The sequence below is a fragment of the Lissotriton vulgaris genome, chromosome 8, assembly GCF_964263255.1.
Source record: "Lissotriton vulgaris chromosome 8, aLisVul1.2, whole genome shotgun sequence".
NCBI classification, from domain to species: Eukaryota; Metazoa; Chordata; class Amphibia; order Caudata; family Salamandridae; genus Lissotriton; species Lissotriton vulgaris.
In genome coordinates, this window is record NC_141696.1 from 1536554749 (window position 1) to 1536582398 (window position 27650).

The 27650-nt window shown below is 47.0% G+C and overlaps 1 protein-coding gene across 1 annotated transcript in view; it reads right to left on the reverse strand.

The window, feature by feature from the left end:
- Positions 1–27650, reverse strand: part of LOC147700310 (uncharacterized) — a 429112-nt gene that overhangs the window by 338764 nt on the left and 62698 nt on the right. Inside the window, 2 exon segments of the mRNA XM_086936302.1 lie at positions 24319–24429; positions 24508–24600. Of these exon segments, the coding sequence (XP_086792428.1) occupies positions 24319–24429; positions 24508–24600 (204 nt within the window).

Consider the following 27650-nt stretch of genomic DNA (forward strand, 5'->3'; position numbering starts at 1 on the left):
TGGTCTAGTCCCTGTAGGCAAAATCGTTGTCCACAGCACCATTTTGTTGCATTTCTGGAAGTCTGTGTTCAGTTTGTACCACCAAGTTTGTTGACGCAGAACAGGTGTAGGAGATTGTACGACGTGAAAATCCATCCTTAATATTGTCTCTTAAGCAACATCTGAAAGGAACTGCTGAAGTCTGGACATTCCAGTTGGAGGCTGCGACTAAATATTTAAAGAGAGCAACAACTTTTTATATCTTGAGTTCCCTGTCAAAGTTCAAGCAGCTCACTTTCTGCTCTATATTCCAATTGGTGACTTTGAAATTAGGCCTGGGCAAAATGTAAATAATGGCTGTGTGATTTGCGTGTTACGATTGGTACATGAAATTTCCCAAATTATGGCCTTATGCTACTTTGCATAAATATGCGCCATTCGTGGTAAAGGTTTACTCAGAAGTGTGCAACTTGCTGTAAAAACATACCGCAAAAGCCCTTGAACAACAGAATGCTAGTGGCTGTTGCTTGCTGCTTTTGTTGAAATGCACCCTCGCAACAAAAACTGAACTGCAGATTTGCATTTCGCATAATTTCTCTATATCTTGCTGTAATTTTGTGTACCTATCAAAAGCAAATTACGTGAATTTTGCACACTCCTATTTGAAATGAGATACAGAAATCTTTTTTCAAATGCAACAAATAATACTACAGTAGATGCGGAGTATTGGCTGTTAGGTTTCCCGAAACGTTAAATAGTTTATCTTGAACATTTGAAAAAGTAAAATTCAAATCTATCCATGTGAGCTCATTAATATGATCAAAATATTTATTCCTGTGGCAGTAAAGTTAGTACTTTTTGAAAACAGATTTTATTGGTTGCATGGTGGACACATATCAAGCAATGCTCTGACAGCCAGAGACAATCACCAGAAGCAAATTATCAAGTACAGTGACATGCAAGCATTTTCATAGGCAATCAAACAGTTGAAACAAACAAAAGAAATGCAAAAGTTGCACAACCCCCACCCCCTCCCCCCACCCACCCTCAACCCCCCTCCCCGCCGCGCGCGCCGCTGCCTGCTCCGCCCGTGTTGTGCTTGGAATATGTTACACTAGCCAAACGTGCCACAGTGTCCACCCGTATTACAGGCTGTCAGGCTGTTAAGGGAGCTGAAAGACATCTTCCTCTGGAGGCGGTTCCAAGTCCAGGCCCCGATAATCTGCCCACTGCTTCCATATTCTGTAATGCTTGAGCGGGCAGCCCCATGCTACATATATTGGCTGTTCCAGGCCCATACAAAAGTCCATCCCATTCTGCCAAGCTATAAGTGACGGGGCTCGGGGCTCCTTCCAAGATCTCGCAATGTCCCTTTTGGCCAGGGTTAGTCCCAACAGTAGTAAATGACGCTTATACCAATTGCCCCCCACTCCAGCCAGCATGTGTAGAAGGGCCAACTTGGGATCTTTCTGAAGCTCCCAGGCCAGGACCTCATTCAAACAACGGAATACCCTATCCCAGAACCTCCTTAGAACCCTGCAGTCCCATACTGTATGTAGCAGTGTACCTAATTCTGATCCGCACCTAAGGCAATCTGGGGATGCTATCAATCCCGCCCTCCACAAGCGCTGTCTAGTGTAATACGTACGATGAAGGTACCTGAATTGTATTAGTCGCAAGCGCTTGGAAATGGCCGCTCCCCTGGGTCCCTCCAGTGCCTCCACCCAATCCTCCTCGTCTAGCTCCCCAACATCTCGCTCCCACTTGGTCCTGAGTTGTGCAAGGTCTGTGGAGCTGTGGCGCACTAAGGTTTGATAGATGCAGGATATCTTTTTGTCTGGTAGTTCTCCCATAAAGACCTTGGCCTCGATGGGACTGAATTCCGGTATGTCTTCCACCCCCTGAAGATACGGAGTAAGAGCATGCCGGAATTGGAGGTATTTATAAAATTGGGTACGTGGCATCTCAAATTTCTCCCGCAGAGAATCAAATGACTTGAGCACACCCTCGGACATGACATCACCTAGTGTAGAGATGCCTATCGCATCCCAACTCCGGAAGCCCATTAGGGCCGCGAGCTGAGGCAATCTACCATTCTGCCACAATGGGGTTTCTAATGTTAGAGCATTCCACCAGCCCAACCTACGCAGGGCCTGCTGCCAAACCTGAAAGACCACCCGCGTGATGGATGGTAGGGATCCCCGAAAAGATGCTGAGTATAATAGCGTATGTAAGGAGCCATCAGGGCTCGTTCCACCGCATACGCGGGGTCTCCCCTGTCCGCATACCACCATTCGTTCAGAACCAGGAGGTGAGATGCCTGACAGTATGACAGAACGTCCGAAGTGGCCAGCCCTCCTGTATAAGTGGAGCGAAAGCAAGTTCGCAAAGCAACCCGCACTGCGCCCCCCTCCCACAGAAAGCCACTTAACGCCGCGTTAAGGCGCCGAAACCAATCTTGTGGGACTAACGCCAGATGATTCTGCAATTGATATAATAGGCACGGGAGCGCCACCATCTTAAAAATGGCAGATCTACCCTGAATGGAGAGCGGCATTCTGGCCCATGCCTTGAGATCTTCCCGTGTGCGCTCCCACACCGGGGCAATATTGCGCTCCAGGGCCACGGACGTATCCTCCGTAAGGAACACCCCCCAAGTATTTCACTCCATCTGCGGTCACCTGAATCCCGTTGGCCCACTCTCCAATTGGCTGCGGGCCCCCCAGAGTCCAGAGGGTGGACTTCCCGGGGTTCATATAGAGACCCGAGGTTTCGCCAAATATTTGTAGGATTCGCAGAATGCGAGGCCCGAGCGTTCCTGGTCGGTGAGAAAAAACAGCACATCATCTGCGTATAGGGCTATTCTATCCGCCACATCAGTCGACCACTGGAAACCCTTTAATTGAGCATCAATTCGCACCCACGCGTCAAGGGGTTCCATTGCGAGTGCGAATAGGTATGGGGAGATGGGCAACCCTGTCTCGTTCCCCGCCGGATATTAAAAGAGCGGGATATTCCGCCGCTCACTCGCACCGCAGCCGTGAGGACCGTGTATAGGAGCCGTACATATGCCAGGAATCGGGGCCCTAGATTCAGACGCCCCAATAGGGCAAATAAATGCGTCCAGCTCAGTGAGTCGAACGCCCTATCCATGTCTGCCAACAGCAGCGCTGCCCGTTCACCCAATCCCCGCCAGGCCGAAATCGCAACTTGAGCTCGCCTGATGTTATGCCTAGAGGCTCGTTGTGGCATAAAGCCGGCTTGGTCCGGATGAACCAAATCCGTGATGTGGGGCTTGAGCCTATTAGCGAGGGCCTTTGCCCGTATCTTGGCCTCGACATTTAACAACAAGATCAGACGGTAGGACTCATGCCTCTCCGGGGGCCGCTCCGGCTTCAAGAAAACAACTACCTCTGCATGTCTCCAATCCGGGGGCAGCGTACCACTCTCACACGCCTCCTCAATAACCGGCCGGAAGTGGGGTGTCAACTGCGTCGCATATTGTCTAAAGAATTTGCTCGGGAACCCATTCGGACCGGGCGCCTTACACGAGTTCAGTTCGCCAAGAGCCGTGGCCAGTTCCTCATCTGTCAGTGGTCGGTCTAATGCGTCCCGAGCCTCATCCGAGACGGCCCTCGGGGGGAGGTCATCTATGAATCGCTGCACCATTTCCGCTTCCAGGCACTCCCGGGGCGCATATAGGGTCTCGTAATATAAGGCAAAGCTACCCGCAATCGCATTGGGCTTCAACAGCGGCTCCCCATCCGGGGTAACTATCTGGGGCAGTGGCTGGGCATGCATGATGCCCTGACACAGGCGATGAAGCATTTTGCAAGACTTGTCGCCCCACTGATATATGCGGCTACGTGTGGCAAGCCAGGCCTGACGGGAATCATCCAACAGGATCGACATGTACTGCTGTTGTTCCAACACCAGCTGACGCCTCTCCCGTCTGCTATCCTCCCCCAGTCCCCTGCGCTCTAGGTCCTCCAATTCCGCCTCTCGCCGCACTAGGTCCCTACGCTTTTCCTTCCGCGCCGCTGAGCACCATGAGATATCAATTCCCCTCAGTGTGGGCTTCATCTCCTCCCACAGCACTGCCGGGGATTTGACTGAGCCCGCATTTGTGGACAGGAAGTGTGCAAGTTCGCAGGTCATGTGAGCGTGATAAGAGGGCTGCATTAATTGCCAAGGCGACATGCGCCATCTGAACGGCTGCCGGGTGCGCCCAGTGTCGACCACAACAGAGACCGGAGAGTGATCTGATAGTGCCGGTGGTAAAATCTCCGCTGACAGAAGCCTGTTGGCCATTCCCCGTGGAACAAAGATATAGTCTAGTCGCGAGAACGAGTCTCGCGCTGAGGAAAAGTATGTGAATTCCCTACTTGCCCCCCGTTTGTACCACCAAGAGTCAACCCAATCCAACCCCGTGACCATTGCTTTCAATCGAGTCGCCTGCCCTTCCCTCCCCATCACCTCGCCAGCGCCAGCAGCGCCCCGCCATCTGTCCCACGAGACCTCCATGACGTCATTCCAGTCCCCCCTCACAACAGATAGAGCAGTAGGCATGTCCACCCAAAGAGACATCAGCTTCTCCACCAGGGCCCATTGTAGCGGGAGCGGCGCATACACACTACCAATGACCACCACCTCACCCCCAATCTCACCCTGTACGAACACATTTCTGCCCTGTGCGTCTAGCCATGTGCGTTTATGAGTAAAGGGGACTCTAAGATGTACAAGAATGGCCATGCCCGGTGACCCCCTCGTGAAGCCAGAATGGAAGGCCTGTGTGAAGCCATTTCGCTGAAGCCATAGCGCTTTGGTGCCCAACAGGTGAGTTTCTTGTGGTAGCAATATATCAGTTCCCCTTCTGTTGGCCCAAGCAAACACAGTCCCCCTCTTCACCTTATCCAGCATCCCTCGCACATTCCAACTCAGTATGCGTGTCCCGCAAGGACCTAGCCATGATCCCACATTATCAGATGACATTTGTGCAGAAGCATATAATTTGTACACGTCCCACTGTAGGCAGCAACAGCAGTACCCACCACGGATCGGAAGCAGCATATTGCGCGCAGTCCCTTCCCTTGAACTAGAACAATCCTGAACCCCAACAATTCCCCCCCCCCCACCCCGCACCTCCCAAAGACGGAAGCACCTATCGTGGTCAGGATGTGAGCCCGGACCCAACTGGGAGCCGGGGAGCACCCCCTCCAATGGATCCCCTCATCACAGCCCATGTAGAACTAGGCTGTCGTCCCCTCCCAACCCTGAGCAAGCGTGGCTTCCAGCCGAGCCAAAGTGCCCTGGTCATGGTTACCAAGCAAATGTCAGTTCCCCCACATTCAGGGCACATCTTCGTTGGCCTCCTGCGATTCCTTATCTTTACGTGTCTTTGATCTTGAGTGTGAGCTGCGGCTCGAGCGAGATCTGCCTCGGCGCTTTCGCTGGTCTTCAGGACCTCTACCAAGGGGGCCCCCGGTTGAGAAGTCAGATTCCCCGCCTTTTGCTGTGTTGACGCGTACCCTTACAGTCTCGTCCGTCCACTAAAAGACGGCCTCTGGGGTGTCAAAAAAGAAGGTGCGGGACTGAAAGACGACCCGCAACCGTGCTGGATAGAGCAGAGCATAAGGTAGCTTTAATCCTCGGAGGCGAGCCTTGGCCGCAGCGAAAGATTGTCTCTGCTGCTGGACCAACTTCGTATAGTCCGGGAAGATGAGGATATGAGAGTTCTCGAACATAAGTTGGCCCTTCAATCTCGCCTGTTTCAGGATAGCGTCTCTGTCGGCATAGTTTAATAGTTTGGCAATCATGGGGCGAGGGCGCTCTCCCACCGGAGGTTTCTGCGTCAGCGCCCGATGGGCCCTTTCTACCACGAAGCAGCGTGAAAGCGTGTCGGCCGGCATCCATCCCTCCAGCCATTCTGTCAGGAAACGCTCCGCATTACCCTTTTTGCAATCTTCTGGAAACCCCACGAAGCAAAGGTTGCTGCGCCTGGCGCATCCCTCCGCCTCCTCAGCTCTCGACACCAGGCCCTTCTGTGTCCTTTCAAGGGCAACGACCCTCTTTTTTAGGGTAGTCATGTCGTCTTCTACTGCTGTTATGCGCATTTCTGCGCCTGTTATGCGTTCCACGGCGTTTCGCAAGTCCTGCCGAAGGAGCATGACATCTGAGCCCACAGCCCCAATCTTAGCATCCAGGACATCTCTGGACTGCATGATAGCAGCCAGGAGCGCAGCATTGTCCGGCACCTGAGTCTGCGCCCCCTTTGCGCCGGCGGCTTCAGTAAATTTATCACTGGGGCCCTGCTTACCCTGATTTCCACCTCCTCCCCGTATCATGATGTCTTCGAGGAGCGAGGCCTCCCTCCGGCCCTCTTCCACTTGAGGTCGCCCAGTAAATGTCTCTCACCGCCAGCCACTCCGCGACAAGATGGCGGTACAATGAGTATATCTCGCACCGCAGCGAGTAGCGTCGCCCCCCCGGCCGGCTCCCAAAGATGTCCGGTCGGCAATGTATGTTCCACTAGGCCTCACACCAGGGGGAGTCACCACGCAGTCCGCTCCTCCAATATTATGCACCGGGGTCCGATCTGACCCCCGATACGCTGTGGGACCCTGCCGACCCCTCGAGTCCCTGCCGTCGGGCTAATCAAGACCCGCTGTGGCCCACCGGCTCGTTCCCGTCCGGTCCCCCTCCTCGCGGGGCCCAGGCCTCCCGGACAGTGTGGTTAGGCGCCGTTCAAGTACTCCGGTTGGAGGTGAGCCCGGGGCCCGATCTGACCCCCGAGAAGGCGATGTGGCTCAGCGACCACCCCGCCCGTCTCCCCACAGGGCATCACTCTGACCTCGTGGCAGCCTCCAGCTGGGCCCGAAGCAGCCGCTCGTCTGGCCGACGCAGCCCTCCTCAAGCCGGCGGCAGCTTCTCCTTCACCGAAGATGGCGCCGCGCTCCCCGACCCTTTTCGTTATCTGCTCTCGCAGAGCGTATTCCGCCGCTGCTTCCCTAGCGGCTTCGCCCGACGGGGACAACCACCCTAGGGACCCAGGATCCGCCGACAAACAGCAGGGCCGGCACTTCTGCAGCACTTGGCGCAGCCCCTCTCGCCAGGCGGCGCGCGCCGAAAATCGAGGTCCCAGCTCAGCAGGCCGCACCGGACAGTTCGTCTTGCGGTCCCCCTCCGGATCGCCTCCCAGCCTCAGGAGTGGATGCAGGTTACCCTCGCAGCAGTTTTCGGAAGTCTCCGGGTCCCGGAATCCATCAGGGCTGCAGGGAACCACAGGAGTTGACCAGGGCTAGGATAAATGATAAGGATAATGAACGGCTGGTCGGAGCTTCGGCTCTACACGACCGCAATGTTCGCTGGCCAAGCCACGCCCTAAAGTTAGCACTTTTGATGTGGTGGCAAATACATCCAGTATTTGATTTACCACTTCTAAACCCAGTTCATACATTAATATGTAACCCACCTTTTTAATTACTTTGCTAAGGTGAAAATGAATATATAATACAAGCTAGCTGTAATTTCAAATCCCTATCACATTACTCTAATCCTGAAGAAACTACCCTGGCTCTCCTCACCACAATACATGAACAGTCCACAAACCAACCAACTCTCCTTATAAGCATTGAATGTATGCTTGTCTTTTGACCCTATACAGCCTCAACTGCTTTTTGGCTAGGTTCTCGCTATAGAAATATCACACACACACACAAACTGAACTGGTCACCCCACAGGAAAAAGAAACCGTAACGACCTTGACCATAGATGTTGTGCAATTGGAGCCTAAACTGGGCTGTAGGAAAGTGCCCCTTTTTCACATGCTCACCCCCACAAATGTTAGTCATTCGCGTTTCATGAATGCTTCTTCTGGGTTTTCCTTACATAGGCCTGATACCCTCAAACCCCCAATTCCAATACAGTCATCACTCATTCGGTTGGGTAATGATGTCAACAATAATTAGAATGAAAATCTGCAACACCTGTGGAGCAGACCTCTTACACATGACTTGGGGTTGCGGAGCAATATACTCCATCTGGCACTCAATAGTTGAGGACCTGGAACAGGTGACTCACTTGCATATTGAATTGACCCCCCAATGTTGTCACCTAGGTCTGCTCAAACTACCCCGAAAACAGAAGACGACTTTCAAATTTGGACAACTAGCGATGGTTCTAACTCGACGTAGAGTATCCATTGCACACTCTACACATTCCCTGACACTTGATAAGTGGCATAAAGATGTAGCGGAGTGTGCACTGGCAGAGGAAACATATATACGGTTAAGCAGGGGGGGTGACAAGCTAGAAGAAGACATAAGCACCAGATAATCTTCTAGCCCCCTCCCCTCCTTTGACTAAGAGTCAGACATGGATTCAGGCCAAGAGGCAGAGATACCACCCAGAATAGCGCTGAGGGGGCACAAGGGTGGGGGGGAACAACTCCAATAGTCTTGATTAGAACCGTGAGAATAAGTGGATAAGTGGGAACAATGCACAAAGCGCTGGAGGGGAAGGGGAGAGCATTAAATAATCAGATACTAAAGCATTGTGTGATGTCATTAACTTCCTACTACCACACTTGTATTTATTACTGCGATATCCGACATGTGAAACTTGCTTTAAAACTGCCAGTTGACTTAAGATTATGTATAAAAATGAAAAATACAGTTTTTTTTAATGGTTAGAACATTCTAAACTGTCTTCTGTAAAACAGCAACTTTCTCTTTTGTCTGGAGACAAATCTTGCAGATTTCCTTTTGGGTCCAAAATCCTCTTGTGCAGACCTGACATAGACCTTGAGGCTGAAATCCAGAGAGCTCATAGGGACCCCTCTCGAATGGAGCTTAAAAACATAATTAAAGATTTTAACCTCATAGATGTTTGGAGAGCCAAAAACAACACAAAAGGGATTTTTCCTTCAATAGTCGCAGATATGGACATCACTCCAGAATCGACTTCTTCCTTTTAGACCAGTCACTCCTTGCCACAGTAGACACTATCTCCTATATCCCTGCTATACTGTCAGACCATTCGACTGTCGAGTTAGTAATCCACCTTAAGCAGAAGGACCTGCAGAGGAGGTGGACTCTGGACAGAGCCCTGCTATTGGAAGAGGAGTTGAGGTTGGACTTATTGACATCGACAGAGGACTTCTTTAGGAATAACAATCGCTCAACAACCCAACAGGTGATATGGGAGACATTCAAAGCCTTTCTGAGAGGCTCCTTGACCACTTTGATGATTAGAAGAAACAAACTGAGTAAAAAGAAGAAGGTAGACGGTCTTCTCATGCTTAAATTAAAAGAACAGGAGCTTCAGGAAGCCTCAGCAAATCAGTTAAAAACTAAACTCCGCCTGCAAAAAGAGCTGGACGATCTGCGGGCAGATTATCAAGCAGGTCTTGATAAGGTTCTTAAAGACAGATGGGACGCCAGCAAGCTTCAGAACTTCTCGTATGGGGAGAAATGTGGCTGTCTTCTTGCATGGAAATCCCGGGTGGATAGGACTAGAAATCAAATCAACTGCCTATCCCTGCAAAGCACAGGCACAACTACCCATGAGGATGATTTAATCAGGGAGGAGGCTCAATCCTTTTTTCAAACATTATATACTGCTAACACCTATCGCTGCCCGCAGAGGGTTGATAGCTGGTTAAGCAAAATTCAGCTCCCGTACCTCTCTGAGGAAGATAAAAAATATCTCTACTCTGATGTAAGAGAAGGTGAAGTAAGAACTCAGCTTTTGAAAATGGCCAAAGGAAAAGCAGCCGGCCCGACGGACTTCCTATTGAAGTATACAGGATAGTTTTAGATCAAATACTACCTGTCCTAACAACCCTCTTTAATAAAATTCTCCAGGATGGGGAGGTGGCCCCAGATTCATGGGCAGAAGCTACTATTACCCTAATTGTGAAGCCAAACAAATACCCATCCAAAATCGAGTCATACAGACTCTCTGCTAAACTCGGACTACAAAGTCTTTGCGGGGGTTATACATCGAGATCAGAGGGGTTTCATCCCAGACAGACAACTCAATGAATTAAACATTCCAAGCTATTGCGGCGATAGATGTTGCAGTGAATAAGAAGATCCCCCTGACATTGGCAGCAGTCGATGCCGCAAAGGCATTTGATCAAGTAGATTGGATGTATTTGTGGAGGGCCTTGGCTTTTTTGGGCTTTCCAAACAATTTTATAAAAGCTATTAGGTCTTTATACCGTTCACCGCGTGCAAAAATCCTAATTAATGGTTCCCTTACCAACTGGGTAACCATTGCCCGGGGGACCAGGCAGGGCTGCCCCTTATCGCCTCTGTTGTTCAATCTATATTTAGAGCCCTTTGTCTGTTTACTTAGATCTGATCCGATCCGATATTCAAACCTTTCAAGATCTCTGATTTGGAGTTAAAATTTGCGTTATACGCTGACGATCTACTTATGTTTACTTCCAACCCGGGAGAAGCCCTTGCCAGATTAGTAGATTTAGCTGAGGAGTTTGGAGAGGTCTCGGGGTATACAATCAACAGAGATAAAACGGAGATCATGGAGTAGAATCAAGAAGTAGGGACAGCTGGAGCAAAGAACAGAATGAGATATCTGGGGGTACATCTGGCCCAAAAAATCGAAGATATACCGAAAATCAACTTAGACAGAATCTCAAAGGATGTTCGTGCCCTCCTCCAAAGATGGTCATCTCTCCCCCTAAACATCTTCGGGAGAGTAAATTTAATCAAGATGATCATCCTCCCAAAAATCACGTTCTTATTTAATTCCATTCCTTTATCATTCCACACTCCATCTGTTAAAAAACTACAAGGGAAACTTGGATCTTTCATTTGGAACTCAAAATCACCGAGAATATCTTGGAAAAAGCTCAGGAGAACCTTGAAAACAGGAGGGCTGGCCATTCCTGATTTACTGGTCTACTGCCATGCCTTTCATTTAAAAAATTTCAGAACACTAGCGGGTAAACCTGACTTATCATCTATCTATTATTTAAAGCATTATTGCACGACATACCATAGGGTCAAGCTCATTTTCTTTTCAAGTATGGGGACCCAATTTTTTTTTTAAAGTTAGACTTAAGACACTGGGGGCAGCCTTAAGAAATTGGGTATATGTTAGGCAGAGGCTAGATATTCCCTACTATGCAGCACAGGCCCCCATCTGGGATTCCCCCGGAACGACGACCTGTCTTGATGACCAATTATCTCGACCCTTGAGGATAGCTGGGTTGGAATGCTGGTGGGACCTCCAGGTAGACTTGCAGCTTTTAAAATGGGAGGTCTTATCTAGTCTGACCGGGGGTTCACTTACCAGATTCAAATACTACCAGTTGTCCGGATGGTGGTCAACGAGATCATGGAATCTTAATAAACCTAATCCAAAATTTGATCTAATATTTAGGAGTGGTAGGTGGAAAATTCAAATCTCGTACTGGTATACATCTACGTTAGATGCTGAGAACATCACAGACTTAGAACTACAGAAACTCTGGGGTAACATATCAAATCTGAACAGCGAAATAACTGAGGCCCTGTAGACCGATTCTTTTACCATCTTGCAGGCAGTGGTTAAGTCTGCTACATTGAAACGAAACCATCTTTACACTATGTACAGGGCGTATATAACTCCAAAAAACGTGTCAAATTTTCTAATGTAGAATATTATTGCCCTAGATGCAGACACCCTTCCGCAGATGATGTACATATGTTCTCTGCCTGCCCAGAGATAAGAAACTATTGGGCTAAGATCCAGGACTTTCTGGAAGATGTTCTTCAGCAACCACTGGAAATCACTACCAGAACTATTCTTCTTGGGTTGAGCCATGGTTATAACATGAACGATCTCCCCACAAGATTTATTTTTTATGTTATGCTTCTTGCAAGGCGCGAAATTTGTAGAGCATGGAAGGACCCAATCCCCCTATCTTTTCAAACTGCCTAAAACATATTATTCTTACCAGTAAATCTGATATGGCATGCGACCCCACAAGTCTTGTTAAAATCTAGGCAGACCTTGTGGGTTGGCAAGACAGGTGAAAGGTCTTCCTATGATTTATCCTGGGCCCTGCCGGTTCCCTTATCTCCTAAGTATCACAGGGTGCCAGCTACGGTGTGAACGGTAGTGGATTGGGAAAGCAGTGGCAACTTGAGGGATCAGGCACTTCCTATATGATATTGGTCTTAAACATCAGGGCTGGATCAGGTCGACCAAGCGGTGAAAGTTGCTCAGTTTCCCTTCAAAAATTTCCAAAATGGAATATGAGGAAAACAAAAACAAAAAAACAAACAAAAAGAAATCCTCTTGTGCTAAGCGTTTTGTTTATGCTGCTTATAATGAATTTTGGAAATTGTCACAAATAGAAGCTGCTGTACGTCTAAGACAAATTGATCAGGGCACTTTCGATAAAGTCCTTGCCGTTGTAGATAACAGTATTAACACATTGTGATCTTGTATTTATACTTTAGACAATATTGTATCTTCTGTCATTTATATTGTACAAAATGAAGTGTCTACGTTATATCATGGTCAACACTAACTTAGATCAGTTATGCAATTTGGGTGGACACTACAAATACCTACAAATCTGAGAGTTCCCTGGGATTATGTGAATGCAAGTGAATTGTTCTTACCTTTCAATTTAAAAAGCAAACAACAATTGATGGCCATGAAAGACGATACATATACTATGTTGCATACAGAGAAACTCAAACAACTACCTTTTACTGTAGCCAAAACTAATTCTGCAGTTTGGTTAATTCATGGGGTCATTTCATTGCCCATCTCTATGTTTCAATTTAGTGCATGCATTAAAATTTTTCCCGTAGCCCCTTGTGAGCAGTTATAAACATGAGTTATGGTCTTTACCGTTTACATATTGCTGTCAACGAGCAGAAAGAGACGTTTGTCTTACAGGGAAGAGTGTGAATCCACTGTCAGCCATTTCCATGTTGTCAACAATAGAAACTGAACGATGCTTCTAGCGATTCTGCCCCTAATTTGGCTTGTTTTCTAAAAGGGAGTACAGTTCCCGCTAATATTCCCACTCTCCATTGCTTTCCAAAGGCAATTATCTCGTCCTTAATATTCAGGACTGCTGAAGTCTGTGGGCTGGGATGCCGTACGTAGTGACTGTTTTCCAGCTAGTTACTTGTTGCAACAACGTCCTGTTTCTTTGTGGCCTTCCAGTCCAATCCCATTAACATATTTCAATAAGCTAAGCTGACTCAAAAAACTATTGTTTCAACAAGAAGCTCTCATGTCAGCCCATGAGACCTTCGATTTGCAGATAGCTAAGACGTCCAGTGAAATACAATTGTTGTTAAACACAAATTCCCCCCTTCAGTTCAGGAAATTGATACATCAAATATTTAATGCGTCCGATACGACAGGCCTAGCACACTTTTTTAAACCTGTGTGCTCTGGCATTGTGTCCTCGTAAAAAGCCGATTTTTGGAGTTATTATTGCCTTTATACATTCTATTTTTTCCAGCGTGTTCGGTGGGTTCCCACTGCTGCTCATCTTGATTATTGGCATGGTTGTCCTCTTTCTTCTATTCTGCAACAGCTGCTCGATCTGTGGTTCTGCCTAGACAGGAGCAACTGCAGCTGCACCGTGAGCGGATGAGACCGCTTTTTTGATTGATGCCACTAGAAGCTTTGGATGTTGATTTCTGTCTGACCTTCCACTATGCCTATTTCACCTGTGTGCAACCTGTGTTTTACTGCGTCCGGTGCCCCTTCCAGTGGGCCCTGGATATCTGCCTGGTTACAACGTCACACGCTGCCCCTGATTATGATCTGTTGATGGATCTGTTGATGTCCCATAATCAGGGCTGTTCCTTGGGTATGGTGCTTGTGTATAATCATCATTAATGCCAGTGGCTAACACAGCTTCATACGCAGGTGCACATCGACTCTTGGATCTCAGTTTTATTGAAGTCAACACCGGTCTTCTTGGATGGTCCCGGCAACCACTGGATATGAGGAGCACTGATGCTCATTTGATTTGCTCAATTGGATGGGTGCGCTTTTCACTTTGGAAGGTTCTGAAACCTTACTAGAGTTAATGGCGTTCCACTTGGCTGCCCACATATTGGGTCCCGGCGACACGTATAATTGGATGTATTTTTGTATATAAAAGATACTCCTTCCGGTTCATTCGCCCATCCTTTGTCTGGGACGCTCACCTGCAACGCTTTGGCTCTGCTTACTAGTCATTTCCGCAACCATTACCTGCTACTGTCCTGACCAAAGGGTGGGTGTCAAGTGGTCCATGTGGCCATTGTCGTTTTCCCTATGTTAGCATGAGCCCGCGGCGGACTGCCTTGTGCAATGCACACGTTTCTATACAAACATATTTTTGCTTTGTGCCACATTGCAACTTGCACACAGAACATACTGTTGTTTTTGCGTTCTGCTGTTTCCTGGGACTTAGTCCGAATACTGCAGACAAGCTTGAACAACAATGCCCCTTGTTATTCTGTTTTGGTCAGCACCTAGACATAGCACGCAGAGGCTGTTGTTTGGGAACACGTCCTTTGGTCATATAGGTATACACGGGTGGTTAACACACAGTTGGAGAGCGACCCTTCCAGAGACGGGAGAGTGACAGCACCTGTGATGTAGATCTTTCATTTATAGACTGAGGAAAGGGGTCTGCTGCAAACACCTAGAAATCTTCTGATATATCATTTTGCTTCTATAGGGAGGTGTCACACCTACCTGAAGCCAAACCAACATTTGATTGCAGGCCAAGAGGCGAGCATGGTGGCAGCATCTCGCTCACGCCTCAAAGACTACATTTCCAGGGTGTTCTGCTTCCCGGTAGGCGCGCGCGTGCACTGATGACGCGCCTACCCAGAAGCCACTTATTAAGGACGGTGGCAGCGATGCGGTGCTGCGAATTCTGACTTGGCATAGATGCCGGAGAGAGTAAGACCCACGCTGGAAGTGAATTCTTGGCATTCTGACGCTCGCTTGTAGGGTGGTAAGGGTGACTTGTCACCACTCTTGGGCATATATTATTACTTTACGTGGATGTGATTTGGATCGCTTTGCTCATTATCCTTGCATATGACAATCAGGGTAGGGAAGCTAATACCTCCAACGTCTACTGTATATGGAATATCAATTTATGGTGATTAAGAAGAAGAAGTGAATTATTGGAAACTTTATTCATGACATTTGCTTTGCTTAAACAGCCGAAGAGTGCTAGGCATGAGAGGTTAATGCGAGTACAGTTTATTTCGTTCATGGTGATGCGTATTACTGAAGAGTTCATGGTGATGTGTATTACTGAAGACTTTATGTGGCTCTTGTGATCTTTCCTCCTAGCAGGGGCATTTGGTGTGAGTTAAGTTTCAATCCCCTCTGTGATGCAAGTTTCAACAATCAATGTTGTGGGTACAGTATGAGGGAGCGTGGTGTGTGAGTTGTGTATATGCCTTTAGTGTGTTTAAACTCATGTAATGGTGTCTTTTCTCCTTTTTGCATATAAAGAGCCTTCCTCTGATACGATATCTTCATCAAAGATTGATTCGCAAGTTCTTTTTTTAGGTCTCGACCTCTACCAATGCCTCTGGCATTGCAGATGTCGAGACATATAGAGGTGAAACAAGAAAGCGGAACCAGGCGGATTACGCCGAGTGCATGTGCCTGTGCACGCGCTTGCCGTTTGCTGCCACAGCAATGCCGAGAGCTTCACACTTCAAAGGAATGCTCTCCCCCGCCCCCCTCTGTGCAATGCCTCTTCTCTCACCCTTTCGCTATCTCCCCTGCCCTCCCACCTTCAGCCTCTTCCTCTGCAGTGCACTCTCTCCCCCCTCCCTCCTCCTCACCCCAACATTTGTCTCTCACACCACAGGCTGCTGCTATGTAATTTGGAAAAATAACAGTTGATGGACAGAATGCAGAACAATGTCATACATTCACCCCAGTACAGAGATCTGGGCCTAAATCCATTGGTTTTTTTGCACTCCACACCACCCCAGTTCAGACATGGCCATATGCAAATCAGCCTCATGGGAACAGTCAAGCCCGAACTGCCAAGCCAGGTCTTTCCTGGTCCGGAATCAAGCATCCTAGGACCGGTTTCTGGCTATCAGCCGTCTTCAACCAGGATAGCTTGACTCCAGTGGTGTGGAGAGCATGAGACTCACGTCTGAGCATACCCATCCCACTCGGGGTGACAAATGCAAAAATAACAGTTGATGGACAGAATGCAGAACAATGTCATACATTCACCCCAGACATCCACAAGCATCAGGCATCAGACATCCACAAGCATCAGGCATCCAGAAGCATCAGACACCACAAACATCCAGAAGCATCAGACGTCCACAAGCATCAGACATACACAAGCATCAGGCATCCACAAGCATCAGACATCAGACAACCAAGAGCATCACACAACCAGGAGCATCAGACAACCAGGAGCATCAGACATCCACGAGCATCAGGCATCCACAAGCATCAGGCATCCACAAGCGTCAGGCATCCACAAGCGTCAGGCATCCACAAGCGTCAGGCATCCACAAGCGTCAGGCATCCACAAGCGTCAGGCATCCACAAGCGTCAGGCATCCACAAGCGTCAGGCATCCACAAGCGTCAGGCATCCACAAGCGTCAGGCATCCACAAGCGTCAGGCATCCACAAGCGTCAGACATCCACAAGCGTCAGACATCCACAAACATCAGACGTCAGACATCCACAAGCATCAGACATCCAGAAGCATCAGACATCCACAAACATCCAGAAGTATCAGACATCCACAAGCATCAGACATCCACAAGCATCAGACATCCACAAGCATCAGACATCCACAAGCATCAGACATCCACAAGCATCAGACATCCACAAGCATCAGACATCCACAAGAATCAGACATCCACAAGCGTCAGGCATCCAAAAGCATCAAGCATCCACAAGCATCAGGCATGCACAAGCATCAGGCATCCACAAGCATCAGGCATCCACAAGCATCAGACATCCACAAGCATCAGGCATCCACAAGCATCAGACATCCACAAGCATCAGGCATCCACAAGCATCAGACGGCCACAAGCATCAGACATCCACAAGCATCAGGCATCCACAAGCATCAGACATCAGACAACCAGTAGCATCAGACAACCAGCAGCATCAGACATCCACAAACATCCAGGAGAATCAGACGTCCACAAGCATCAGGCGTGCACAAGCATCAGGCATCCACAAGCATCTCACATCCACAAGCATCAGACATCCACAAGCATCAGACATCCACAAGCATCAGACATCCACAAGCATCAGGCATCAGACATCCACAAGCATCAAGCATCAGACATCCACAAGCATCAGGCATCAGACATCCACAAGCATCAGACATCCACAAGCATCTCACATCCACAAGCATCAGACATCCACAAGCATCAGACATCCACATCCACAAGCATCAGACATCCACAAGCATCAGACATCCACAAGCATCAGGCATCCAAAAGCATCAGGCATCCAAAAGCATCAAGCATCCAAAAGCATCAGACATCCAAAAGCATCAGACATCCAAAAGCATCAGACATCCAAAAGCATCAGACATCCAAAAGCATCAGACATCCAAAAGCATCAGACATCCAAAAGCATCAGACATCCAAAAGCATCGGACATCCACAAGCGTCAGGCATCCACAAGCGTCAGGTATCCACAAGCGTCAGACATCCACAAGCGTCAGACATCCACAAACATCAGGAATCAGCCATCCACAAGCGTCAGCCATCCATAAGCATCAGACATCCAAAGGCATCAGGCATCCACAAGTGTCAGGCATCATCAAACGTCAGGCATCAACAAACGTCAGGCATCCACACGCGTCAGGCATCCACACGCGTCAGACATCCACACGCGTCAGACATCCACACGCGTCAGACATCCACACGCGTCAGACATCCACACGCGTCAGACATCCACAAGCGTCAGACATCCACAAGCGTCAGACATCCACAAGCGTCACACATCTACAAGCATCAGGCATCAGACTTCCACAAACGTCCAGAAGCATCAGACATCCAGCCACATCAGACATCCACAAACATCCAGAAGCATCAGACGTCCACAAGCATCAGACATCCAGAAGCATCAGACGTCCACAAGCATCAGACATACACAAGCAGCAGACATCCACAAGCATCAGACAAACCAGGAGCATCAGACAACCAGGAGAATCCGACATCCACAAGCATCAGGCACCCACAAGCATCAGACATCCACAAGCAACAGACATCCACAAGTATCAGACATCCACAAGCATCAAGCATCCACAAGCATCAAACATCCACAAGCATCAGGCATCTACAAGCATCAGACATCCAGAAGCATCAGGCATCCAGAAGCATCAGGCATCCAGAAACATCAGATATCCAGAAGCATCAGGCATCCACAAGCATTAGGCATCCAGACGCATCAGGCATCCAGACGCATCAGACATCAACAAACATTAAATATCCAGAAGCATCAGACATCCAGAAACATCAGATATCCAGAAGCATCAGGCATCCACAAGCATCAGGCATCCACAAGCATCAGGCATCCACAAGCATCAGGCATCCACAAGCATCAGGCATCCAGACGCATCAGGCATCCAGACGCATCAGGCATCCAGACGCATCAGACATCAACAAACATCAGATATCCAGAAGCATCAGACATCCAGAAACATCAGATATCCAGAAGCATCAGGCATCCACAAGCATCAGGCATCCACAAGCATCAGGCATCCAGAAGCATCAGGCATCCAGAAGCATCAGACATCCAGAAGCATCAGGCATCCAGACGCATCAGGCATCCAGACGCATCAGGCATCAGACATCCAGAAGCATCAGGCATCAGACATCCAGAAGCATCAGGCATCCAGAAGCATCAGACATCCAGAAGCATCAGACATCCAGAAGCATCAGATATCCAGAAGCATCAGGCATCCACAAGCATCAGGCATCCACAAGCATCAGGCATCCACAAGCATCAGACATCCAGAAGTATCAGACATCCAGAAGCATCAGACATCCACAAGCATCAGACATCCACAAGCATCAGACATCCACAAGCATCAGACATCCACAAGCATCAGGCATCCACAAGCATCAGGCATCCACAAGCATCAGGCATCCACAAGCATCAGGCATCCACAAGCATCAGGCGTCCAGACGCATCAGACATCAACAAACATCAAACATCCAGAAGCATCAGACATCCAGAAACATCAGACATCCAGAAGCATCAGGCATCCAGAAGCATCAGGCATCCAGACGCATCAGGCATCCAGACGCATCACGCATCAGACATCCACAAGCATCAGGCATCCAGAAGCATCAGGCATCCAGAAGCATCAGACATCCAGAAGCATCAGACATCCAGAAGCATCAGACATCCAGAAGCATCAGGCATCCAGAAGCATCAGGCATCCAGAAGCATCAGGCATCCAGAAGCATCAGACATCCAGAAGCATCAGACATCCAGAAGCATCAGACATCCAGAAGCATCAGACATCCACAAGCATCAGGCATCCACAAGCATCAGGCATCCACAAGCATCAGGCATCCACAAGCATCAGGCATCCACAAGCATCAGGCATCCACAAGCATCAGGCGTCCAGACGCATCAGACATCAACAAACATCAAACATCCAGAAGCATCAGACATCCAGAAGCATCAGACATCCAGAAGCATCAGACATCCAGAAGCATCAGACATCCAGAAGCATCAGACATCCAGAAGCATCAGACATCCAGAAGCATCAGACATCCAGATGCATCAGACATCCAGATGCATCAGACATCCAGATGCATCAGGCATCCAGATGCATCAGGCATCCACAAACATCAAACATCCAGAAGCATCAGACATCCAGAAGCATCAGACATCCAGAAGCATCAGACATCCAGAAGCATCAGACATCCAGAAGCATCAGGCATCCACAAGCATCAGGCATCCACAAGCATCAGGCATCCACAAGCATCAGGCATCCATCCACAGCATCAGGCATCCACAGCATCAGGCATCCACAAGTGTCAGGCATCCAAAAAGGGTCTGGCATGCACAAGCATCAGGCATGCACAAGCGTCAGGCATCCACAAGCGTCAGCCATCCACAAGCGTCAGCCATCCACAAGCGTCAGCCATCCACAAGCGTCAGCCATCCACAAGCGTCAGCCATCTACAAGCGTCAGCCATCCACAAGCGTCAGCCATCCACAAGCGTCAGCCATCCACAAGCGTCAGACATCCACAAACATCAGGAATCAGCCATCCACAAGCGTCAGCCATCCATAAGCATCAGACATCCAAAGGCATCAGGCATCCACAAGCATCAGACATCCAGAAGCATCAGGTATCCAGAAGCATCAGGCATCCAGAAGCATCAGGCATCCACAAGCATCAGGCATCCACAAGCATCAGGCATCCACAAGCATCAGGCATCCACAAGCATCACGCATCAGACATCCACAAGCATCAGGCATCCACAAGCATCAGGCATCCACAAGCATCAGACATCCACAAGCATCAGACATCCACAAGCATCAGACATCCACAAGCATCAGACATCCACAAGCATCAGACATCCACAAGTGTCAGGCATCCAAAAGCATCAAGCATCCACAAGCAACAGACATCCACAAGCATCAGACATCCACAAGCATCAGACATCCACAAGCATCAGACATCCACAAGCATCAGGCATCAGACATCCACAAGCATCAGGCATCAGACATCCACAAGCATCAGACATCCACAAACATCAGGCATCAGACATCCACAAGCGTCAGCCATCCACAAGCATCAGACATCCACAAGCATCAGACATCCACAAGCATCAGACATCCAAAGGCATCAGGCATCAACAAACGTCAGACATCCACAAGCGGCAGACATCCACAAGCCACAAGCATCAGACATCCACAAGCATCAGACATCCACAAGCATCAGACATCCACAAGCATCAGACATCCACAAGCATCAGGCATCCACAAGCATCAGGCATCCACAAGCATCAGACATCCACAAGCATCAGGCATCCACAAGCATCAGGCATCCACAAGCATCAGGCATCCACAAGCATCAGACATCCACAAGCATCAGACATCCACAAGCATCAGACATCCACAAGCATCAGACATCCACAAGCATCAGACATCCACAAGCATCAGACATCCACAAACCGTCAGACATCCACAAACATCAGGCATCAGACATCCACAAGCGTCAGCCATCCACAAGCATCAGATATAACAGCTCTTCTGCCGGGCCTTCCTTCCCTCTCCATTCTCGTCTCTTAGCCAACAGAAGAAGGCGTGCAATGTGTTTAATTTATTTTACTGTCCATTTCAAACGGACTTTGTTGGTCAAAAAAGGTTAAACGTCTAACTCGCCCCGACTGGAATCAGACCCCAGATACTTCTTGTTGCACGTGGAAATATGTCCTCTCAATGTTTCAAGCTTTATTACAAATGTCACAAAAAGATGTTAATATTTCACTTCTGTTATTGGATTTTCGTCACAATAAAATACACTGAACATAATCTTTACAAAAGTTATTTACAAAAGTTTAAGATGTGGTGTAGTTAACTTGCTGAGGTGCCTTCACTTCATGGCTGGATAGAAATAAAACTGTAAGGAGGCAGTCAAAACAATGAGCACACTGGTAGTTTGGCTTCTCAGCACTCACTGTGCCCGCCTGCTCAGAAAGCACAAAACAGTCAGATAAGAAGGTTTGCCTATGTGCAGGAACTGAGATCTGAACTCAGGTTTTGTGCCTTTGAAGCCAGAGGCCACATGTCCACCTCCTTTTGTTTGGTTAAAGTGATTAACATCTGCAAATTTATTTATATTAGTAGCATCACACAGGTGCTCGAGGGGACGCATTGAAACGTTGAATCAAAATTAAAATTGCACACAGTAAATTCCTCGAATACGGGATGTTTACTGTTGCCCTCTATCTATCTATCTATCTATCTATCTATCTATCTATCGCCCTCACTCTATCGCCCTCACTCTATCTATCGCCCTCACTCTATCTATCGCCCTCACTCTATCTATCGCCCTCACTCTATCAACTATCTATCTCCCGCACTCTATCTTTCTATCTATATATCGCCCATACTCAATCTATCTATCGCCCTCTATCTGTCTATCGCCCTCACTCTATCGCCCTCACTCTATCTACCGCCCTCACTCTATCTGTCTATCTATCGCCCTCACTCTATCTATCATCCTCACTCTATCGTCCTCACTCTATCTATCGCACTCATTCTATCAATCTATCGCCCTCCCTCTATCTATCTATCGCACTCACTCTATCTATCTATCGCACTCACTCTATCTATCTATCGCATCACCAATGCATCACTCAGCCCCACCACAGCATCACCACTCAGGGGCACCACAACATCACTATGCGCTACCACAGCATCACTGAACGCCACAGCATCACTCGTCGCCACCACAACATCACTTAGCGCCACCACAGAATCAATTTGTGCAACCATTCAACAACAACTGGTTCAAATATGTCCTCTCAATGTTTCAAGCTTTATTACAAATGTCACAAAAAGATGTTAATATTTCTCTTCTGGACTTGGATTTTCGTCACAATAAAATACACTGAACATAATCTTTACAAAAGTTATTTACAAAAGTTTAAGCTATTGCCATTATAAATTACAATAACTTAAGTATTAATTATTTTAAAACATTAAAAGCCTTTGTTATTTGTAATATCAATACATCTAAGTCACGTAAATACAACACATATTGCATTACAAATGCTATAGGTGTCACATTTCCAAAAGTTAAAACTATTGGCATTGTAAATGACAAAGCTATTAATTTCGCTATTTTCAAAACCAACACATAAATAAAAAATGTGTAATTTACAATACCAATAGCTCAAACTTTCCTAATGCGAGACCTATTGCATTGCAAATGCTTGTTCTTGACAGGTAGTTACTGCTTAGTATATGTTAAGTGAATTTAGACATGTGCTACAGGAAGTGGAATAGGCCTTTAATTGTGTTTTTTGTGTTGTAGGTCTCCCTCCCCACTGTCCCCATCCTTTCCTTTCTTCACTTAATCATTCCTATCCTCTGCGCTGTTATATCATCAGAAGGTGGAGCGATTGAGAGGTGGACCAATTTGAGTAACGCACAGATCCTAGGAGTTTGGAATAAGACTTTGACAGAGGGAGGTTAGGCTATGCTGTTGTATACAATGACAGCAACTTTTATGATTTACTGACTATTTGCTATGCTAACCGTATTTGTTAGCCATTTTTCTACTTGTTGTGGCACGTATCCATGCAGTACTAGGGCATGATAGTTAAAATAAACATTTTAAAAACTTTCCTCATGTCTCTGTCAGATCTTATTGTGGGCGAGTACGAGAGTGTGAGCGAAAGGGTGTGTCCTGCAACTGCGGTTCCTGAGAGGGCTGGGATCGTTATGTTCTGGGGTGTCTATTCAATTGTTCCTCTGCGAGTGAGAAGAAGGGCAAGTTCGACACTATAGCTAGTCAGTCCCCGGGCTCATGGATACTCAGGTGGGAGGATGACTCAGTCCCTGCCAACTAAGGTTCCACAATCCCAAGATTAGTTCTGTGACTCCGCAGAATCCCTGCAACAGGGATTGCTAGACCAAGCCACTGTAAACTAATAGGGAATACCTGGGCTCTTTGCACAGTATACCTCTTATTGGTATACTATATATAAAGAGTCAGCTTCCTACATAGGCCAGCAGAACCTTCTTCCTTGTAGGTTGCTATAATCGTTTAATCACCTCTAATGGACTTCCAGATTTTACAGTCCAAGGAGGGAGGAAATGATTAGGCAGGCAAGAAAAAGTGGAACTTTCTAAAATGGCACAATTGCCAATGATTTGTGATCTGGCAAGTGTTTTACAAAGCCTGTAAACATGTAATATATAAGCATGAAATATAGACATGCATTCATTTTAAACCAAGACCTTGGTCAGACATAATGTTGAACATGGTAACACAAAGCATAATTGGTAATGACACATGAAGGTAAACGGAATCTGGGACAAGTATTAGTCAGGAATACATATTTATTTCCCAAACCAGTTCCGACTACTAGTTCAATAAATTGAAAATGAATAAAGGAGTATGAGAATACAAAACAAACAAAAGAATAACAAATATTGTTGATGAACCACAAAGCAGTGGCCATGCAAAGTAAGTTCATAAACAGTGAGCAGACTATTATAGTGAGATAAATATAGAAGCAATACTATCCTAATGCAGGGTTAGAGGAGATCACTCATTTATTTTAAAGGTGGTGCCACTGACTCACCGAGAAGATTATCAATGCTCCCATTCAGCTCAGATCCCCGATAATCCATTGAAAAGGCCTCTGCTTCCTCTTTTATGTCCGGTAAAATAAGACATGTGATATCTGGCATTCCTGAACAAGAAAAATCAGTAAACCTTTAGAAATAAAATGTAAACAGTGTATTGCATGTAAGGATGCCATATAAGTCACCTGTGAGACCTCGTTCATCCTCCATTTCCTGCTGGAACAGTGTTTTTTCATCTGGAAAACTTGGTGAAATCCCATATGCAGCATCTGGATCACCTGAAAGACAGAATGATAGTAAGAATCCTATGAAATCTCAGCAAACAGCCTTCCAGAACTAGACTAAACATTAAATCGAGAATGCTCTGAAATGTCCTATATCTGCAAATTAGTTAAAAATCGAATGAATTTGGGGGATCTTTCACAATATTTATCATGTGCCATTTTATCATTTACTTTACACAAATGTGTGTATCAAACATTAGAACACCACAATCTACACAGAGGACATTACAACCTACCTTATGAATACACAGGCTCCCAGGAGGTACAAAGTGTCAGAGCTTTTGGTCTCAGAATCAGTAATTCATATCTTGCTTACAACGGCACAGTGTCATTACCACCAGACGCAATACAGATCAGTCTTGTGCAAAAGCACTTTAAGGCATTAGCTAAATTTTGTCAGCTGAATGCGCCTAAGTCACTCACTCACAATAATCGCCCAACAGTGCCAAAAGGATGATGAGACCAAGCAACAAAGGCTTAGTGTAAAAGGTGGTAAAAGGTTTGGTGAAATCGTTTCTTTGGTCCTGGGACACTAGAATGCAGTAATCCATCAGTGAACTTGTGAAGAATTAACAGATTTCAATAACTAGTTGAACATAGAAGAAATGCTATACAAATGTAGATTTAGAAGAGGTGGTACGCATGTCTTTACAGGAGGGGCGCTTTTACTTACCTATAAAATCACAGATTTTTAAACAAATCTTAGACTCCCAATGCCCCATGGAACAAGCCTCTGCCTCCTCCTTCATGTCTGGTAAAATAAGAGGTGCGATCTCAACTAGGAGACTTGTGAGAAAGTGCCCTCTTTCTGCATGGTAGCCCCCACTTTTTACTTAACTGCTGATGCGCTTTGACGGAGTGTGCCCTGGGCTCCTACCAATGTTCTTTCCCTAAACCTGCATTAAACACAAAACCCAATTGGCATCTCTGGCCACAGGTCAGCCGCTGGTAAATGGTACCACAGGTATCCAGGGCAATGTGACCAGAGAAGACCTCCAAGGGCTGCAGCACTTGTTGTGCCACCCTCACACACTGCCTTTGCAGGCTGTGTCTTGGTGCAGAACAAAGTGAAGAGTCGTCATGGCACACATCCCTGTGTGTTACGCAGCACACATCACTGGTTGCCATGCCTACAACTCACTGCCCTGGAATAGATATTGTACAAAATTGTGTCTACGTTATATCATGGTCATCAGTTGTGCAATTTGGGTGGACACTACAAACACTTAAAAATGGGCAGAGAAAGCGAGTTGACAGAGGAGTAGCACCTCACATCTTGTTTGACGGTTGCGAGCAGCAGAGCCTAACCATTTGTTTGGAAAAAATCAAATCCAAGAGCTCTTCTATCTTTACTTTTTGCTGCAAATAACTAGGAAGATTTTATTCATAAACAGATTCAGCCATGATTAGACATTCCCCTTGGAATGCTCATAAGGGTCATATAACAGCCTATTTCATCGTCCTGAAAATGGTCTAACTGATGCATACACCAATAAGACCGAAACGTCGACAACCTCATCTATTTCCGTATTGATAAGTTTTCTTTTTGGAAGAGACTTCTGTTTTGATCAGACTCGCTGTTCTATTTGTGTATTTTTGTTTGGAACAGATATTCGCATTAATGACCCGGAGGTATTAATAATATTGGGTTGCTTCAATTTTCTGTATCCTCTTTATTTCACACTAGCAGCCCGTCCCGACGTTGTCCGGGTATGAATTGCTGCCGGCCAGTAGTATATTGTTTCGTAGGATTTCATTTTGATAGCATTTCTTATCTGTGACAGGCCTGTGAAACGCTCCGATTCACAGTGCACTGCTGATGCACTTAAGAGTGCGCGTTCAGTAGCGTGTGAACTCGAGTTTCCCTACTTTATTTTTCCTTAATATATTATATAGCGCGAACTCGACAACATGGCATGAGCACAATTTACATTACAGAAGAACACATTGATTTGTGGTAGGCACGGGGAGACAAAGCGATTTTCCTGTAATCACAGGATGTTGAGCTGATGCCGAGATTCTAACGTAGCTCCCCATCTCTAAAGTTCGCAATTCTAGAACTTGTGGTGGGAGGTGTGTCTAAAAGTGTATGTCGGTGCTGGGCATCAATGAGAGAGACCTGTGCATTTTTCCAATTGGTGGTGAAAAAATATGAGTATGTTGCTGGAGATGTGGGTGGCCGTGCCACCAATGTACTTACGGGGGAGGGTAAACAGCCATTATTCCGCAAATTTCTTTCCGCATATCATCACTCTGCATACTTTCATTACGAAAGTACCATGACTCCGCAATGCCATTATAACGCATGGCATTACATTTTATATGCTTTTACCACGCATACATTTACAACGAAATTCGTTGTAAATGCATGAATGGTAAAAGCATGTTTTTTTAATGTTTGGTTAAGGCAAGTATGGGTATAGGGGTATATGTTTTGGGGTACTGAGGTATATGTTTTGGGGTGTTTGGGTATTTTAATGGTTCAGATATAGTTTTGGGTTATGGGGTACAGGGGTATTTTTAGGGTTCAGGGCTAGGTTTAGGTTTTGGGGTATAGGGGTATTTTTAGGGTTCAGGGGTAGGTTTGGGTTTTGGGGTACAGGGGTACTTTAAGGGTTCAGGGCTAGGTTTGGGTTTTGGGGTACAGGGGTATTTTTAGGGTTCAGGGCTAGGTTTGGGTTTTGGGATACAGGGGTATTTTAGGGTTCTGGGCTAGGTTTGGGTTTTGGGGTACAGGGGTATTTTTAGGGTTCAGAGGTAGGTTTGGGTATTGGGGTACAGGGGTATTTTAAGGGTTATGGGCTAAGTTTGGGTTTTGGGGTACAGGGGTATTTTAGGGTTCAGGGGTAGGTTTGGGTTTTGGGGTACAGGGGTATTTTTAGGGTTCAGGGGTATGTTTGGGTTTTGAGGTACAGGGGTATTTATAGGGTTCAGGGCTAGGTTTTGGTTTTGGGGTACAGGGGTATTTTTAGGGTTTAGGGATAGGTTTGGGTTTTGGGGTACAGGGTATATTTATAGGGTTAAGATGGGTTAGTGTTTAAGGG